Here is a 19,652-nt window from a genome sequence, read left to right on the forward strand (position 1 = left end):
GTGTAGTAAATGTTACTACACTATTAGTCAATTTTGGTTACATTATTGGTTAGGACTGATAATGTAACAACAATTGACTGATAGTGTAGTACATTTTACTACACAACCGGTCAATTTTGTGGCACATAGAGTATCAGCCAATTTTTGTGACATTATCGGTTGTTGATACGTTATCCATTTGTTACTACATTACCGGTTGTAACAGAGCACTATTAGCTTGATAATTTTAACAATCTCTTAACCACTGTCTTTATGATTACACTTGATTGAAGTGAATGGTTTGAAAGCAGGCACAACAAATGCGTCCACAAAGAAAACTGTACTTCTGTCTCCTTGCATGCAGAGGTAAACCTATTACCAAGGCTTTCGGGGGTTTTTTTTTTGGGGGGGGGCCATGGCCCCCTTTGCCCCCCCCCCCCGGATCCGCCCTTGCCTATTATTGACAACTTGAATATATATATGTAAATTGTTCCAGCGGGGAGGGTACGTGCCTTTGTTCAGTTTATATTAGTTCTATAAAATATATTTGTACACATAACTTATTGTACAACTAATGTGGATTATTTCTTCATTTTTTTTTCTTTACCAAAACTGATTCTCTGTTCGTTCCTTTTTCATATGAGGTAAATATAGTTCCTTTACTGTGTGAAATGATTCTTATTCAATCTTTTCAATTGGGTAGGGTTAAAACCATCTTGAAACTGTTTTGCCTTCTAAGCTATTTATTTAAGAAAATCCTGGTTTGCAATATTCTGGGGTAATAATTGTTTCAAAGGTCAACAAATTTGCTTTGAAATAAATTCTGCTGTAACTAGAAAGAAAACAAAGTGGTTGTATTTGTGGATTTTACATAAACCTTTTTTGAGTCCACTTAAACTCAAGCGGCATTTAGCGGGCGCGCCAGCGTGTATTCCTGCAACGTCTGACGAACAAATAAATTGTGAATGAAGAATAAAAAGTGTTCAAATGTTTCTGGCATTACCAAAGCTAGTCTAATAACAAAAAAATAAAATGGAATAGTATATGCTTTTCCATCGAAATAGTTTGTCCGGCGCTTGTCCTGTATGCTAATGCCGAACGCTGTTATTCAACTGGATATTTAATTAGATCTTTGGAAATCAATAACTCTTGACGCACGCAAAACTTTGTAAATTAATAAGTACCTTTTATTTTCTTATGTGTATTGTCTCATTTTTGTAAAGCTTGTATTTCTCGGCTATTTGGTACATCCTAAAATCAGGTTTATGCCATCCTGGGTAACATTTTTTAGGAATGACTTTTTAACTGACTTTCTGTTTGTTGGCTCAACATACTAAAGGGCCTATTGAAAAGCTTCATGAATTAAACGGCACACTTATCATTACGGCCCCCAGCTCAACAAATATTACCGCACGGTACAGCGTTTTTTTTGTGTACGCACCAGCACAGTTACATGCATAATGCACGCCTCTCTAACTTGTATGTATTTAGCGGGCCGGCTGGAGGCAATGTACCATGCAGGTAGATATAGCAACGGACGCTTCGTGACGCACTACCTAAACAAAGTCTAGACTGTCCCAGTCCGCGGTAAATGTAGGCCGCTTCATCAAGCTGTAACTTGACAGATTTTCGGACAATGTCTTCAGTTGTTGAATGTTTTTATTGGCCTATTGATTCTACTTATGTAAATTTATCAAACTACAATGCAGAAAAACTCTTAATTTGATGGTTGCGAAGTTTTCTTAACTTTTCAATCAATTAGGCGGAAGAATATTTCGATCCCGATTTACGGTGACTGGTCTCAATCAAGATGGCTGACAAGTGACATTTGCGTGTTGGCTTTTTACGTGACATGTTTCACCTTCTTACTGGTGGAATTCCTCCGTTTGTGACATTTCTGCCATGCAAGCAGTCATGTCGATAGACGAGGTAGCCAGCATGGTGCCTTCCACAATCACCTGGCGTGAGCCGGTGGAGGTAGGCCAGGTGCGGGGAGTCGAGGCCGGAACGTCCCGGGCGACCGTGGAATCTCCACGGGGCAGGGAATCACCTGCGCACGGCAGTGGACACCTCTCCGACGGAGATACACCTGCCTCGGCTAAAGTTGGTTCACGCACTCGCTTTTACTCCAGTGGTTCGCCGGGCCACGGCTACGGTGGACTCACCTCAAGCAGCTCTACCCCAAATTTATCAAGGGACCAAGACCAAGCCAATGCCATCACGGAAACCACGAAGATTATTGGAATACAGGCAAGGTTACAAGAGAAACCGTTCGTCGGCGGGGGTGTGCCTGACTCGGTCATGATGCCGTCCGTGACGGAGGGAGTTTCACCAGGCAGCCCACAGGTTTCTCGCCAAACAATTCGGTCAAGAGCCAGACCAAGACGAGCAGACGAGGTAAAAATGGTATAATCGTGCAAGTAGTTATGAAATAAAATTACCACATATTAAACATCAATTTGTTAATGTTATGAGTTAAGGCACCATGGCATCCTGTTGGTTAGGGCTTATTCCTCCATGGTTAGGGAATTATAATTTTTTAAGTACATTAATTTCAAAATAAAAGTTTATCAGTCCCAACATAGTGTTTAAAATATAAACAAAAAAAATCAAGACGGTGTTTAATTGATAATTAGTTTAAAAACTAAAAATTAGGTTAGTTGTATCACATAAAGCTTTAGTTGAGTGAGTAGAAAATGTTTTCCATATCTTTACTCAGCATTTTAATAATGCATTTAGAGTGATTGGTATACAGAATATTTGAAAATTTAATTCGGCCATGTAATGTATTGTACTGTACGTGACGTGCAGAGTTATGCTTGTAAATTTTAAATGTAATTTAACTTGCTTATAATTTTAGCATAAATTAAATACTGAAACCAATGAACGACAGCCTAATATTTATTGGGTATGTAAATTTGGCACATTAAAATTCCCTAGATTTCAAATTTTGCAAGTTTTCCTTTTTTTCATATTTTGTAAAAGGGACAAAGATTCGGACTAAAGAGTTCATAAATGTGACTTCACATTTTACTTAGTAATTAAAAAAAGGTCTTGAGCTGCTATACCAGAGGCTTGAAGTGCGTCAAAGAAATTGTTCTCTCTGCACTGCAATATGAAATCAGTTTTATATTTTTGTTTTTAGTTATTCTGCCTGACCTTAAGACTAGTGACATAATAGTTTCTTCATATAGATGAAACATGATCCTTGCAAACGTGTACATTTACAAAATTCAGATCAGTGTTCAAACTTTCATTTGCCAACAATTTTTACAGCCTGTCAATAAACATTCATATTTTTGGTGTTTTCTTTCAGCCTGCTCCTTTTCTAAGTGTAGACAATTTACCAGTTGACAAGGTTATTGTTGGTAAGTATGTTTTTGTAACAAATTTTCTCACTGTAATATATATGTAAGGTACAGATTCGCCCGAAAATTTGGCCAAAACTTAAGCTAGTATTAGTAAAAGAGTGCAATACAAGAAAATAGACTAGCACATGAAACAACCAGTCCAACACCCTTTTAGTACTGCGTCAATCAGCTATGACAAAAGAAGCAGCTGGTACCCAGTCTCTGGTATTTTTACACATTTCCATGGTCATGCCACCAGACTACTGAAGGGTCCATCTTCTCAAAAAGTTGGACAAGTACCATTGTACCAGTCTAGTCTTAGACTTCAAATTGAAATCACTTGGCTTCACTCTCATGTGCAAATTGTTAAAGAAAAGACTCCTTTAAAAATTGAATTGAGACCTCAAACTTGGCTGTTGAAATACTGAGGACCTTGTCTTTGCCTCATTAAAATTTTGGAGAATTTTGTTGGCTAAAGACTGAGTAAAGTTGGCCTAATTGAGTTTTGCATGTGTTTCTGCACTCGAGGTCCCAGCCTGGCTACAGCACAGTATGTATTCAATATGGTTTTAGCAATGTTTTATCCCAAGATGTTGTATATTTCACCATTGTCTTTTGTTTTATATTCTGTTTTATATTCTGTTTTATATTCTGTTTTATATTCTGTAAATCATGTTGAATTTGTTGAACATTGTCCAAAAATATCTTGCTACATTGTACTTGGTTGTTCGATAAAATCCACAAAAGACCATGATTAGGGTTAAAAATGAATTTGTCAGATGAGTTAGGCTTTTAAAAATAACAGAATCTTCATTTTGATCCCACTACATTTTGATCCCGCACAATATCCTGATTAGGAAATCTAACTTCTACGCTTTTTAATTTTAAAGTAAGTGAACAGCTACCAAATTAATCACCAGAAAGTACCCATCATCAGACAGGGGAGAATATGTAGTCTTTCCTCCCTAAGAGTAAGAGACAGTCAGACTTAAGCCTGTGTTCCCAAGATCTTGTGCTTCAGCACATCAAAGTGATGTATTAGTCTCACTTTAATTAAGGAAAGAATTACTATCCAGATGCCACTTTTAAGCGGTAGTGTGCAAAGTCTATGGAGAGTCAAGAACATTTTCAAAGTATTTCCCAATTGACTGACCTTCATTGAAATGATATTTGATGAAAAAATTGGCATCAGAATGCAAAACTCTCTCCTTACTCTAATTTTGATGGAAGCTGAACATGTGCATTCCCCCCCCCCTTTTTTCAACCCTGATTGTAGTCAAACAAAGTGGAAATAGTAAATTAAGGGCCAATGTAAATAAAACTTGAGGTTTTGAATAATTTTTAATATATATTGTTGTAAACTATGTTTTGTGTTTTTCGCTGGATTGTGGAGCCACGTATTAAAAGGTTATCTAGCTTGACTAATTAATGGTTAATTCAGGGCTAGTAAAAATAAAATCTAGCGCAGTCTGGATAATAACACTGATACAAACAAGTAAAAGCATGTATCTTAAATCTCCCACTCTCAGTTGCCCCATTTATTTTTGGCAGTATCATTATATTCCACATACATTGAATTAGTAAGCATTAAAAGTAGCGGTTAACTCTGATGGCACGTGATCGATAGTTGGAAAAAAACTGAAGAAAAGATTTATACATTGTAAATATCTCAGGTGCAGTACATTGTGTTTTGCGTGGTAGCAAAAGCTCATGAAAGCAAATTGTTTGTGAAAGAGGCAGAGTTCGGCCTCACTCAGTTTTGGAGAATCGCCGACATGAAAAAAACATGAGAACCAATATTTTCTAACACCGTCCTCTTCCATTGTCCATGTCCCATCTAGTGTTGATTCTGCCTACACTAGTGTTTGCCCAACAATCCAACTGGAGCTGCATCATTCATCCCCTCTGTTGGCACAAGAGCGTTTTGGTATTTATGTGCGGATATCAACCTGAAAATGTGCTTCAGCGTTGTTTGGAGAAGGCAATTACCTGCAGTGTGCCACAGATTCTTGTGAACTTTGCTTTATAATCAAACATTAAATAATAAAATTGTTGATGTTATTTCTTCACATTGTGATCCTTAATTTTCACCAGTCATTGAGTGGCAGTTCTGTAATGAGTAGTCATTAACAGCAGTTAAGATAAAAGAAAATTGCACGGAAATGAAATTGACTCTGTTCAGATCTATACAAGAGAAGAAAAAGATTGCAATTAAAATGCAGATTAAAATGCGGTGTTTGTATAGGGATGTGTGAAATGTGCATTTTTTTTACACCTGCTGGTTATGGTTAGAGATTCACACAAACCCTAAGTGACTGAAATGCCGTACCATGATAACCGTATTTGTCTGGAACGGTTTAATCATTAACCAAATTCCATTCACACCTGCCGCTCCTTAAAAATCTCACCTGACAGTTGGCCGTTATGCCAGGCATAAAAGTGATTGGCAGAAATTTATGTGGTGATAAAAACTGGAATGGTTCAATGGAGTGCAATTTTAACAGGTGTTCGTGTCAGAAACAAAATTGGGAAATACTAATTTATGTATTTTATGGTTCATTTCAAGATTTGTCCCAAGTACATTTGTACGGTATCACAAGTTATAAGAATCTTAGCACTGTCACGGTTTTGATGTATGGCATGAAACAGTCGATTTCGTTTGTAATAATTAACCAAGAGGTTTTCTTTTCAAGTTGAATACAGTATGTTGTGCACTTGGAGATGGTGTCTAGTAAAAATTAAGGTTGAGTGTAAGTTAAAAGAAATCGCCCCATAAAAAAGTATTGCTCCATTCATGCAGCGTCAATCATTCCCTTTTTTAGCTTGGGAACAAATGCGTGATCACTGGGTCCTTAAGCTGGCATTGTTGACGGAGAGCAACGGAATTGACCCTGCTGAGGTTATGGGCAGGTGTAGACTAGGTCCTATTGTTCGCTGTGATACGGTTCATATTGTTTTGTACAGCTGGGGGGCAAATGGTACCAACGCTGAGGGGTACCATTAAGTCTGTTACAAGGACTGCCAGAACAATGAAACGTGAAACTATTTTTCTGTTCTTTGATGCCATTGTGGTATTATTTTTTATGAGATTGCTAAAAAATCAGTAGGACTGGATAAATATCTCACTTTTGAATGACAGAATTTTTCTTGTTCTGAAAAGCTGTGAATTGGATTCAGTAGTCACATGCCTCAGACATTGAGTTCTGCATAGTGTCGCATGCATGTACTCCCACGAAATACACCTAAATCACACGTTTATGAATATCATTTTAAGTGGATACCAGTTAGTGGATGAACAAAACATGCCGATAATACAAGTTTGTACAAGCCTGTACATTTCTGTAATGCAAAGTGTTGTCTGCTTCATACAGAAAAACTTGTCTCTCAGTGTGCATCCTGCTACTGCGTACCAGTTTTTTAACTTGCTGCTCATAAACCACACAAGATAAATTTAATTAAGTCATAGCCTGAAATTTTTATAAATTTTATTTATTATTAATTTTCTTGTATTTTTCAGAGGGCAAACCCCACTCAAAATCAAGACAGTCGTCCGACTCTCCTCGCAAGCTAACAACTGCAGGCAAGAAACGCCCGGATCCCCTCCTGAATGGGGCGGGGCGCAAGACCCGTTCCCCTCCCCAATCGGCCTACACCCCACCTGTCACCAGATCACCCTCAAGAGCGCAATCCAGGGGCACGCCTTGTACCACGCCGTACAACTACAATTCATTCTTTACGCACAAGTAAGTGCAGAGATTACATAGTGAATGACATGGATAAGTGTGTTCTTGTAGTATTCAATAATTGATAATGGAAAGTTTGCCCAGTGTTCCAAGAAATCCTACATGTTTTCAATTATTTTGCTCAGTGCCCTGTCGGAGGAATTAAGACCTCATTCACTTTATGACGCCAATTACCAGAAACTTGACATCCTTTGGGGACCAAAATTTGGACAAACTGTGAACCGAAGTCTAAATTTTCCATTGTGCATTCAGCTACAAAAGCTCTTCATTGATAATTGGATCAACTGGTAAATAAGAGTAAATGCGACAAACAATTATCGGGTCTCGCTTACATAGATGGCACTTTAACCAGTATTGAGTTAACAGCGCAGCACTCTATAGCAATTGTACAGACCCACATAGTTCAAATAAACTTTACAAAGACTGCAGCCTTTTATCGGGTGGTCGATAATGGATGTAATGAAATCCTTTAATTCAATCTTCCCCCTGGCTGAGTTGATATGGTTCTTTTCATTTCACTTTCATTCAGATCTGACCTCCCGCAAACATCTGTCCCAAGAATTTTTAAACTGGTTTGTGTTTGGCGATAAAAGGCAGAGCCAAATTTAATTGAAACAAAAAGGGAAACATTGCGAGGCAAATACAATTTCTTGACAGAAGGATATACATGTACATTATCATGAAGTTTAATCTGAAGTTAAACAGTTTTCAAACACTGGACACCAACAACTTGACTTGCTATTCATAGGAATGCAAACATAAATTTTCCCAAACTTGTCAATACAAGAATTTGGCCAGCATTTGTACCCAAAATTCCATGTAGAAATGTTAGTTTAAAGGTGCAGGAATTGTCTACCCATATCCTTTGACAATTTCAGATATTACGTTAACAAAAAAGCAATGCCTTGAGTCATTTTTGCAATTCGCTGATTTCAAGTTAAAGAAATATGTACATTTGTATTTAAATTAAAAGGAACAGCAAGAAATTTGAACTTCTGTCTAATTCAGTGAGCTTTGAATTGCATCCAGATTCATTACGAATTCAATAATGGCGAGGATCGGGTTCTCTACACTGGCTGTGTTTGTTTTCTGACACTGTTCCACCTCTGAACTACATGTTATTTGTTTGGTCTGACTTCACACAAATCTTGAAGCCATGCTAGACATCCTTGGTTTAAGTTACTGATGTGTTTGGGCTAGGACTGTAAATGATATAGCCACACTCACAGAACTTTATAAGTTGTATATAAATTTGCATCAGAAGTATCATAAATGTGCTTGGTTTTCTATATCAGTGTCACGTCACATCATTGACATTTAACTGTCAATCCATAGTTGTGAACTCCAACTCCTCAAAAGAAAAAATGTGCTTTAGTTGATGTAAAAACAATACATCCTTAGTTTTTCTTGCTACTGTCCATAGAAACCTCTTTTTTGTCAAACTTTGTGCCTTGTGCTTGCACAAGTTGGCGTAATTTAAATGAAAGATTCTTTTCCAATAAGTAAGACATTTTTAGTCGTTGAACAAAATTATGAAAAAAATTGTTTCCTTCTGGGTAGAAGGGAATGATTTTAATTGTAAATCTGCTGATGTTAAGTGTTTGCGTCTTTCAAAAAAAGTTGTTTGGAACTTGCAGTGTTAGTTGTATTCTATGGAGTATGAAGTACTTGTCTTTACCTAAACATTTCCGACTGGTATCTGTCATCACCTTAGGAGTTCAGCATTCCTGGCAGGCCCTCCCAACCTCTGGTCCATGGGCAACAAGTACTGGCCCCAGCATGGCACCCCGAATGATCGGCAGAAGCTGGCCCCTCTCCCTCAGAGCTTGGCAGCTGAGACGTTAGCCCCCAAACCAAATGCTCATGTCTCTCAGCCTTTCAAGCATGATGTGAATGCTGAGGTGCCAGTGGTAAGTTAAAAACTGAAGTTAATTCATCATTCGTTGATGTTTCAATTTTGTCAGACCTTCCCCTCAGCAGATCAGAAGTCGGTGAACTATCACAACAAAGTAACTGTCATCCAGCAAGACAATATACCATAAAAAGGAGGTGGATGATTATGTGAAAAGTGGACAAGTTTGTTAGTTCAAACTTCTGTTAATTTAATTTTAATCATCACAAGGCTGTGTATAGGTTTTTGGTCTAAACAGAAATGGAAGATAACATTTCTCATTTACTCCACCAAAGTCGGTTTTTGTTTTTTCTTCAAGTGATGCTTTCCCATTTTGTGTTGCTGTGACTAGGACGATCTTTCTGTGAGCCCCTCCTCACCATTTTACTGTCCCAGTTAATCTCATTTTCTGGCCCCTCATGTCTTGCCCAATGGTTCAAGCTGAGTTGGTCAAGCACAATAACTCTGTTGTTGATAGGTTGCCGAGCTTTAACACGATTCCTCCATCCCTATCCGCACCACAAAAACTCTTCTATTGTAGGCTTGCACACCTGCGTGGACTTTTTACTTTATTTAATCCACCTGAAGTAGTGTCTTTGTATAGATTGTAGCATTAAACTGTTGGAAAAACTACCTTGAGGAAAGGATTTTGAGTAGTTTCACTGATCATTCATGCCTTGTCATCCCGATTTCCTGTGATAAATTTCATCCTTTCAAAACTCATAATCAGAAATCTAGCTCTTAGGCTCCAAGTCACTTTAACAAAGCACACATATCATGATGCAAGTTCCTTATAAATTCTGTTTCTAAAGGTTTCTGGAATAGATACACAGTTTCATCAATTTTAATTCTAAACCTGAACAAGGATTGCTAAAGGATTAATGTCTTCTTAATTTTCAGTTTGACTATGAAACATGAAAGAAGTTTTCATTGATGAGTATGGGCTTTTATTGGTAAATTGTGCATTTCTTGGGCTGCCATTGCTAATTACGAAGTTGCTGCCGGTAGTTTGAGAAGTAATTCATGTGAAGAAGCACAAAATTTCTGTTACTTTCCATTGTTCTTTTATTTTCTGCACTGGAAGCAGTTAGTGTAGAAATTCCTCATTGTAAAGTCAAGCTGCCGTTCCCAATTATCGTTACCGTGTACCTTAAATAACTATTTTGAGAAGGAATTTAGGTGAACTTGCACGAGTTTCTTTGAACTTCACTATGGCTTTTGATTGGCTGCTCATCCATTTTCTGGCAATGGTTTTGTAACAGGATCGCCCTGTGTCACCCAGCCAAGACCTGAAGGAACGTACCATTTACGCACTGAGGGAGGTCACCCGGGTGTTGAATCGCCAACAGTCCCCTCCGCAGAGCAAGAAAGGAGGAAGATTACTGAAGGGAAGGTAGGGCAGGGAAAAAGTTCACTTGATTGTGATTTACTTTCCGAACCCTGAACCTTCAAAGATTTGTTGGAATAATGAATGATAGTAAAGGCAAATTTTAAAGCACCACTATAATTTGCATATGGAAACAGTGGTTTTGTTGACTCTATAAAGGAATAAACAAAGTGCAAATTATGTCAAAGTATTGTTCAAATAATGATTTATCTATGCTCTTCCATAGGTTAAAACCACTGCACACGTTCAAGCTCTCTGGGCCTGCAATTGACAACTGTAAAGGCATCCAACCAGGTAATTTTACTTTTCGATGGATTCGTTTTCCGAAATTGCTAGAAGTTTGTATAGGGTTACGTAAATTCTTTTAAAAAGTTTGACAAATTTCTTTGGAACTACCGGTGAAACTAATAATTAAAATTAAGTCACCAATATTTTTCAAAATATATTTACATACTATATTTTTATTGTCATACTAGACTGACTGAAAAAGCCAAAAAATACTTATTTTAATTTAGTTTTTTATTATATTAAAATTAAAAAGCAGTTAAATATAAAACATTGACTAAAACAATATTAAATTGTAACTAAGAATACCATACCCATAGTTTAAATTTTGAATATCTTTTAAAAAGAAATCTTATAACAGTTGTTTTAAACTTACAATTTCTAATCTAGCTCAGTTGGTAGAGCACCTATTTTCTAATTAAACTAACTTTCTAAATTTCTAACTTCTAATTAAACTTAACTTTGCAGAAGAAGGGGATCATGGACCTAGCGAGAGTCGGATGCTGCAACGTAAGCGAGAACTTCTGAGCATGCTCCCTCCTGATATATTCCAGCCTCGTCCAATGACTGGAGAGTCTGTCCATCGCACGTCAGTTGTCTCCCAGCTGTCCACTGATAGAGACAAGTTTCTTGAAGAACATGTGGGGTAGGAGTTAAATCACTTTTTTTTTTTAAATCACAATTTTCCTCGGATTAGCTGATTTTGTCTTCTTTTTGTCATTGAACACTTTAAAATACACATACTGGAATTTGTATCCTTGTGGAGTCATTTCTTTGTTCTGTGTACTAAAGTTTTCGAGTTTGAAAGTATAGTTTCAAAATGCTCCTATTTTAACCAGAGTTAATTTCCTGAGCTGAAATTCGGATTTAATATCCCTAACATAAAATACTTCAATTTGCGACGGATCAACCCACCTTGGAAATTCCTAGTTTTTGAGTAAAATACATATATCTATTTCGTGATAACCTTGTGGAGATGTATTCATCTATAGCAATTGCCCTGTGGAGACGTATACAATCTTTTGTTCCCTACTATGCACATGTCTCCACAGGGTACCGTGTACCAGGTCACTATTTCTAATAACTGGTAAACAAATTACCTGTAACATTAACGCGAATCTATAAAGGTGACCTTGAATTCTTTTTTTTTTAAGCAGTTTCGATTTCGAACAACAAGTTTAGCACATGTTCAAGTGATTTGTAGTAAACCCTTGGTACCTATGCGGTGCCGTGTAGTTTCTTATATTGCCTGTATTTCTTTTTTATTGCAGACAAACTCAGGTAGGAACTGAGGATGAAATATCCAAACTCAGCCAGGTCCTATCTGGTGCCAGAATGCCTCCAAATAGCCTAGCCAGCCTCTCTGATGATAACGTCTCCTACCTCCAAGATGCCCTGACCAGCCACATTGACATCCCAGAGTCACCCCATGACAGGGATGAATCCCAGGAGGAGAACAGCGAGACCCAAGAAGACCACAGCAGAGTAAATGAGATCTCGGAGGCCTACGCAACCAGCTATGAGAGTGGCAGCAAGATAGATCTCAGTTTCCAGCAGGTTGAGGAGGTCTCTGCTTCAGGAGATGCACCTGTAATCGAGGAGAAAGTCCAAGACGAAAAAGCTGGAGAGGACAAAGAATCGTCTGTCAAGGAAGAGGTGAAGGCCACCATGAGCGATTACATGAACGAAGGAGGGGCAGCCAGAGTTCTCAGTGACATGGTCGAGAGAGTCACCAACAGTGCCAAGAAAAGCACAGTAGGAGGAGATGCCACCCTGGACCAGAAGTACGATAACTATTTTGCAGACTCGGAGACTAGGTCAGACACGCCGACCAGCAGGACTGCGAGCAGCACTCTGATGAGAAGGCAGAGCTCAATGACTGACATAGAGATGGATCAGGTCAGCTTTGAACTGACCGACATGGTGTCCGAGGACGGTTTGGGGGAAGACGGAAGTGTCAAGCAAGCTGCCAAGCAATCTAATGCTGAACGCGGTTCCTTAAGCTCTTTAAGCAAAGCCAAAGTAACAATTGAAGGAAACAAAATAGCAAATGATGACACAGAGTGCCAAAGCAGGGACGAGGTTGTAACCCCAACTAACGAGGACTTTCAAAAAGACACTTCATCAAATTCAAATTTGTCTGAGAATTCAGTGATGGACAAGTTAACACAAGAAAATTCAAAGAATAAGGACATTAGGGAAAGTACATTGTACAGGTACATTGACAGTGGCCTTGTGGAAAATGAGCAGAACTCAATCACCAATTTCAACACAGATGCAGATCAAGTCATTCCACCTGCTAAAGAACCAATAGAAGAATTACAACAAAATGGCATTTCCAAGGACACTGCAAGTGATCATAGAACTGTTAATGATAATGGCTTGGAACAGAATGAAGAACAAAAACCAACAGACACAGAAACGGGAGTTTCCTCTGCTGATGCCAAAAGTGAAGAAAAGTCGCTTACAACAGGATCTACAATCCAGGTCCAAGCAAATGGTAATACAGACACCACTGCTGGAGTTGAGACCACTGAAAACAATTCAAATTCCCCCATATCAAAAGAAGAATTAGTGGCTGCTAATCTAGAGGCTAGTGTAGATATCGTCACTAGTGTTCAAATTGAAGTGACTGAACCAGAATCAGGAACCACATCCAAAGAAGTACCAGACGTGCTGGTTGAGCAAGATGCAGACGTAATTAGACAATCATCAGATGCAATCATTAGCGACAGTGAACAGAAATCAGATGATGTAAAATTGGCTGAGGTACCGGTAGTTGATGTTGCCACAGAGAACAAAACAATCCAAATTAATGAATGCAATGGAGAAAGAACTGGTTTGCCCGATGATGAATATGAAATACAAGCAAAAGAGGAGGACGGTAATGAGGACACACAGGATGATGAGAGTAGTGGTTGTCAGGGTAATGGTTTCAAGAAAGATGACACAGATCAGGATGGCAATCAGGGTGGCCAAGGCGGTGGTTCTCATGGCCACAGCAGTGGCTCAGCTGGTGGGAATGGAGGTGGTTCAAACACCAACGGTGACAGTGGAAATGGGAATGTGCAAAATGATCAGCCATCGGGGACGGGGAGCACAGGTGGAGCTCAACAGAGATTATATGAGACATCGCACACAGATAACCCCGCTGATGTAGAACTTGAAACTGTGCAAAGAGATCCTTTCATGGATGATGTCAATGCGAGGCTAGGTGATATCGCTAGTGAGGGTTACGATGACATCCCCGACATAGATGAACCATTCCTCTTCTGTGGCATATGCGGCCTTGATGAGGATGTGTGTCTCTGTCCTCACAGCACATTCGACAAAAAACTTGGATCGTCGGGACACACGCTTAAAACCAAATCTGCTTCAGCTGTAGTCAACGGCAAGCTTTCCAGCACAGATGCTTCTAAAAGAAGCTACAGTGCTGTGGAAGGGTTGTGTGACTCTGAAAGAAATAGAGGACAGATCAACTCTTGGTGTCAGGAAGCAGAGATTGAAGAGGAGTCAATCCAAAAGCATCTAATTCTGGAATACCAGTCCATGATAGAGAAACCAAGACACAAAGGTTTCTTGAGTGACGAGCTAACATCTCCCAGATTCAGCCAGGGTGACTATATGATTCTACAGGGTACCGGAATGAAGTGTGCATCCAGGCAGTCAAGTGCCTCGAAGAGACCCCAGAGTTTTCTCTCGGAGTTTGAATTCCGAGATCACAGAACTGACCACTCTCTGGACGGATCAAGGTTGTGTAATGGCACAGATGAGCCGAATGATCAGTTGAAGATGGCTGGTGACAGTGGGTGCTCGAGCGAGATGCAGAGTAGAGTAGCCGATCAAAGTGAGCAGTCACCCAAACAAAGTGAAGCTTTGCTGACTGACAAAGAGATCAGAGATCTTAATCCAGTAGATAAGGTCGATTTGCATCAATCAAGGTAATTTTGTCAATCATTTAATACTCTAACCTAATAGCTAGTCAGAATAACTCTCTATAATCAACTTTTCCAAATCAATATGATATGGAAAATTTGCATCCCAAATTTGTTTATGCCAAAGACTTGGTAGCAGCATATCATTATGTGATTTGTGTGTGCCTTGATAAAACCTTCACTTTATTTTGGATTTTTATATTGCCTACTGAATGTCCAGAATTAAATTGATTACAGTCAGAATATATACATGTGTTTCCAGACCACAAATATGCTTCTTGGTGTATTGTTGCCCTTTAATAGATTCTTATTGCCGACACCTGCCCCAATATCCTGTCTTGTATAATCAGTCACTGCACTGCACTATTCAGGATCCAGGAACACCTGCTTGAAAAAAAATTGTATTCATTCGACAAATGTAATAGGAAATTGTATCCAAAAATCAAACAAGTATTCAGATATCATTGCAGAGTTGAATTGTAACATTGTTTGACACTGACATGTTTTTCTCTCGCATGATAGCGTAACACTATTTTGAAAATGAACATCTCAGGAATGTTTTAAACAGAAACTACAGAATGCAAAATGCAAGAGATTCCTCCCTTCCTTAAATGGAACAGTCCCATGAATCACCTTACAGGCAATCAGACATCTACACCCAAGACACATCTACAGAAATAGGAAATTACATGTGCATGTATAGGTGTGTTGACGTCTTGCTCCTTCGCATGGGCCGAAAAGAAAAATTCTGTGGAATCAGTTTACAGACTATGTAAGGTTTGCATTTGAGCCAAAGATGCATTTCACATGCAAGTTCTTGTGCATGTAGGCTACATACATCATGTGGCGATCGCAGTATCAGAGGTACAGGTATGCATGTATATTTAGCTGTTTAAAAAAGTGCCGTTTTAGTACTTGTGTATGTATCTTGTGGGATAATCGCTGGGACTTCATTGAAAATATTGTATGTGTATCAAATTCATGTGGCACAAGTTAGTTTCAGTATCACAATGAATTTTCAACACAGTCTGCGATGGGTAAAATAGCATATTTTTACTTCTATTTGCTTACAGTCCTGAGGCAGAAACCCTTGAGGTAGTGGCCAAGCCGTTGCCTAAACCAAGGTAAGTAGCAAATTTGTTCATCCTAGTTTATACTCCTTTTGTTTTGGAGATATTTCAATATGCCATATCCACAGTCATAATTCACAGAATTTGCCAAATGTCACCTTTAAAAACAGACACAGTAGAAAGCAGCACTTGCCAACAAGATTGGTCATTATGAAAAAAAGAAAGAGTTGAAAGTCATTTAATTTGTCAGTTTTGTGTTCTTTTTAGGTTTCCCAAGGACACTATTTTTCCTGCTGCCAGTGTCCCTGCCCCTCTGTGCTTCAAAATCAATGCCAAACCACCACCAGGGTTCCTTTACTACTTTGCATATGGAGCCGACATGAACAAGAACAGGTTGGTCATGCATCATTTGAACATGATGAAAATTTGGCAATATTTCATTTTACTAGTTTTGAACGGATTTGTAAGTATGGCTGTAGCTCATTACTAGCACACTGCAGTGAAAAAAATGGTCCTCCAATTGTTGTACACAAAACCCCAAGCGTCTGGGGTTTAAAACCCTAAAACCGTTTTGTGCACAAACCTTATCAGTCGGCCTTTCACGCTCAATTGACTTCGGCAAAAACGCAAGCCTCATCATAAATAATAAGTTAACTGGACCAACTATTACGAGAGTGTGTTCCTAATGCTTCTCAGTAGGAGTAGAATGTGTTCATTCCAATTTTTTTTTTGGGGGGGGGGGGTCAGTGGGGGGGATGAGCAATAACTGGACTCTTTCAGACTTTTGAGTTGCTTTAAAATTTCATGTTACCTGTCAGCTGGCTGGAAATTAATTAAACCAACACTACTTGAAACTTGAAGATAATATGGCATGGTTTTTTTCATGGCAAAGATTATTGTTCATGGAATACTGATAAATTTCATAAGATGGAATTTGTGTCGGGGTGATGTAAGTGCAATATTGGGTTTTGCCTTTCGCCAATTTTTTTTTTTTTTTTTTTTTTTTTTTTTTAAATACATATTTTTTCTCCAATAAAAAAAAATACATACTTTTTTTCCAATAAAAAAAAAAATATGTTGGGAAGGCAAACCCAAAACATGCATTGAAACTTGCAGTTGCTTTGGTTTGTTATGTGGTGTCATAAGCATACAGTGTAAAATACATTTGTTGTATCTGTTGCATTCCCAGATTGACTTCCTATATTGGCAGAGAGGCAGACCATAGACTCTGGGGCGTCTTGTTTGGCTTCCAGTTAACATTCAACAAAAGAGGTAGGAAAAACAAATTATCATGTTTGAATTTTGACTGAACCGTTCAACTAACACCAAGCAAATATCAGGTTTATGTCGGTTATTAAGTGGATTGTTTTGGTGGATACTCGATACTGTAATTGGCCGTTAGTTAAACTTAAAAATTTGAGGGTTTTTAAAAATAGAAAATAATAAAATTGTATTAAAATGCTTCATTATTTACTAGTTATCTGGGGAAAAAATGTTGCAACCGGACGCCACTTCTGCGATTGTGTACAAAGTCTATAGAGAGTCAAGATTTTTTTTAAAGTATTTCCTAACAAAATTGGAAATGTTTCTCAGTCCCAGATTCATGTCTTATCATCAATTTTGCAATTCATTGAGAGGATATATGAAGAAAAAAGTGGCGTCAGATTGCAACATTTTTTCCGTTTTCTGAACTGTTGTTTCATGTTGTAACCCTCTCAGAGTTTAAGTAAAGTCCAACACACATTAAATCACAGGTTCATCACAGGTAAGGCTACAATTAACAAGGGATGAAGAATGACAATGAAGCGCCTTTGTCACTGTTCACCTGACAAGCTTGTGATTTAAGAATTGAGTGATTGATTGAAATTATTCGGCAACTGTCTGGGATAACCCACGAAAATTTTTCAACTTTTCCCAGTGGGGTCCCTTGGTAGATGTGGAAGGAAATCACAGTTTTAGTGGTGGGAGGAAAAGCCCAGAATGATATTCTAGGGAAAGCCCACGAATCAGGTAGGAACTGAAAACCGAATCCACATATTGGCCCAGGCGGGATTCGAACCCGGGTCATAGCGGTGGAAGGCGAGGAAAGTACCGCTACCCTAACCTGATGCCAACAATGTTGAAAGGTACATGACTAAAACTCTTTATCCCTCTGTTATTATATTTCACTAGGTGCAGATTTGGAAGCTGGTGGATTCCCCAACATTGCCTTCAGTCCAGACAGCTCAGTGGAAGGTTGTGTCTATCTCATAACGCCCTCAGAGCTGCAGAAATTGGATCGACACATTGGATGCCCAAAGGCAAGAACAAGAAGCTTCCTTCATAATGTCTTGTTAATTGGCTAGTAGTTGACTAAATCCCTGTTCCATTCATATGTTGTACAACAATTTTAAATGTGTTTAAAGTGTAGTTGAAAATAAAAAGGTTCTCATATAATGTTTTTTTAAGAAAACTGCGTAGTACAAGAATTTTTGGGCTTAATATTTGGCCAGAATGCAGTCACATTCCCAGTCCACAATCACTGTATTTTCCGTGCATGCGCACAGTGCAAGGTAATGCTATGCATGCCATCGGTACAAACGTGGGCAATTAAACACACATTTAGTGTTCGTCTATCAGCTGAAATCTATGTATTGCTTGTCATAAATCATTAAAAATATCAAAATTTCTGTCGGTAATCCCAACAGTTTTACACCAAAGCCATGTTTCCAGTATGGATGATGAACTGTGCTGAACCGAATGAACTGGGTGTGGCCCAGTACTGCATCCCTGCCCTGACCTATGTAGCTCAAGACAAGTGGACCCTGAGTCAAGGTGTGTATATTTTCATACCAATGTGGTTCAATTCATGTCTTCACTGAGTTCGGTGGAAACTCGCTATAGAGTACCAAAGTGTGATGTAATCTGTCTTTGTTCTGGTTCAGGGGCTGGTTAACGTGTTGATGTGATCAAACACTTACAAGCTATTGCGCGTGAACCAGAATATGCGGGAAAACTTTGGTACTCTATAATGAACACAATAGGGCCCACAAAAGATTGTTCGATGTATAGAAAAATCCCAAACACCATTTTAAAAGTTCTGTCCACAGATCACAAAAAAGGTAAGTGTTCTTTCAGCAAAACGAAAACAATTCACATACATCCCTATGTGAATTGTTTTCGTTTTGCTGAAAGAACACTTACCTTTTTTGTATCCGTGGACAGAACTTTAAAACGGTGTTTGTGTTCAAAATTCCGTAACTTGAAAAGTACATGAGTGATTGGAATGATTCTTGTACTAAAAGAAAGCTTATTAATTGGGCTTCCATATCCTAGATTTTGAAAGTGCTACATGCAGAACTTCATTAAATAATTGGTTCTGCTAGTTGGGTTTCCTTTTTTGTTTTACTCACCCTGTATATCAGGGGATCAAAATATTTGGTTTTTTATCCCCGTTACAGAAGAAAAACAACTAGTTGAAAGTGACTACAGCGTTGGCCAATGCTTAAAAGGATCGGACCTACTGACGCCGTCCTACGTCCAGCATATTTCCAGTTTGCGAGTGCACTGACCGTGAATAATTCATACTGTCATAAATGTTTTATTGTGATTATGAACAAAGAACAAAACAGCATTATAAGGTGAGCAGAAATTTGTTGTCTAAATACTATTTGAAGTCCTTTCTTGCTTCAACAATTTTTCAGTTTCAAAGGGGAACAATTGTCCCCTTTACCCTATCCAAGGGCGTTGGTGGCCACTAATCAGCCTATGCCAAGCATTTTGGGTAGGTCATCATGCACATGCTGATTTATTATACAGGCATCACTAAGTAAATAATATTTGTCCAATGATGGCTCGAAGAAAGTTGATGGCACCAGCACTCTCGGATTGTGCAGTTGGTAAAAAAACAAAATAATTTAAATGATACACAGGGGCCAATTGCATGGCGCTGCTAAGCACAAAAATCTGCTTAGCACAAAAAAGTCTGGCTTATAAAAGCAGGTTACCAGCCAAAACTCCATGTGATGTATAT

General features: G+C 38.5%; 1 protein-coding gene across 1 annotated transcript; it reads left to right on the forward strand.

Annotated features, from left to right (window-relative positions):
* Positions 1-1,719: 1,719 nt before the first annotated feature.
* LOC119720130 lies at positions 1,720-19,517 on the forward strand. Its single transcript, XM_038189685.1, has 14 exons — positions 1,720-2,376; positions 3,296-3,347; positions 6,847-7,072; positions 8,787-8,982; positions 10,226-10,356; positions 10,577-10,644; positions 11,104-11,281; positions 11,907-14,576; positions 15,644-15,694; positions 15,908-16,033; positions 16,830-16,912; positions 17,813-17,940; positions 18,328-18,454; positions 19,081-19,517. Exons 1-14 carry the CDS (start codon positions 1,882-1,884, stop codon positions 19,188-19,190), a joined length of 4,641 nt encoding a protein of 1,546 aa, XP_038045613.1. The 5' UTR covers positions 1,720-1,881; the 3' UTR covers positions 19,191-19,517.
* Positions 19,518-19,652: the final 135 nt, after the last annotated feature.

The sequence above is a fragment of the Patiria miniata genome, unplaced genomic scaffold (assembly GCF_015706575.1).
Source record: "Patiria miniata isolate m_02_andy unplaced genomic scaffold, ASM1570657v1 HiC_scaffold_9, whole genome shotgun sequence".
Classification (NCBI taxonomy): Eukaryota; Metazoa; Echinodermata; class Asteroidea; order Valvatida; family Asterinidae; genus Patiria; species Patiria miniata.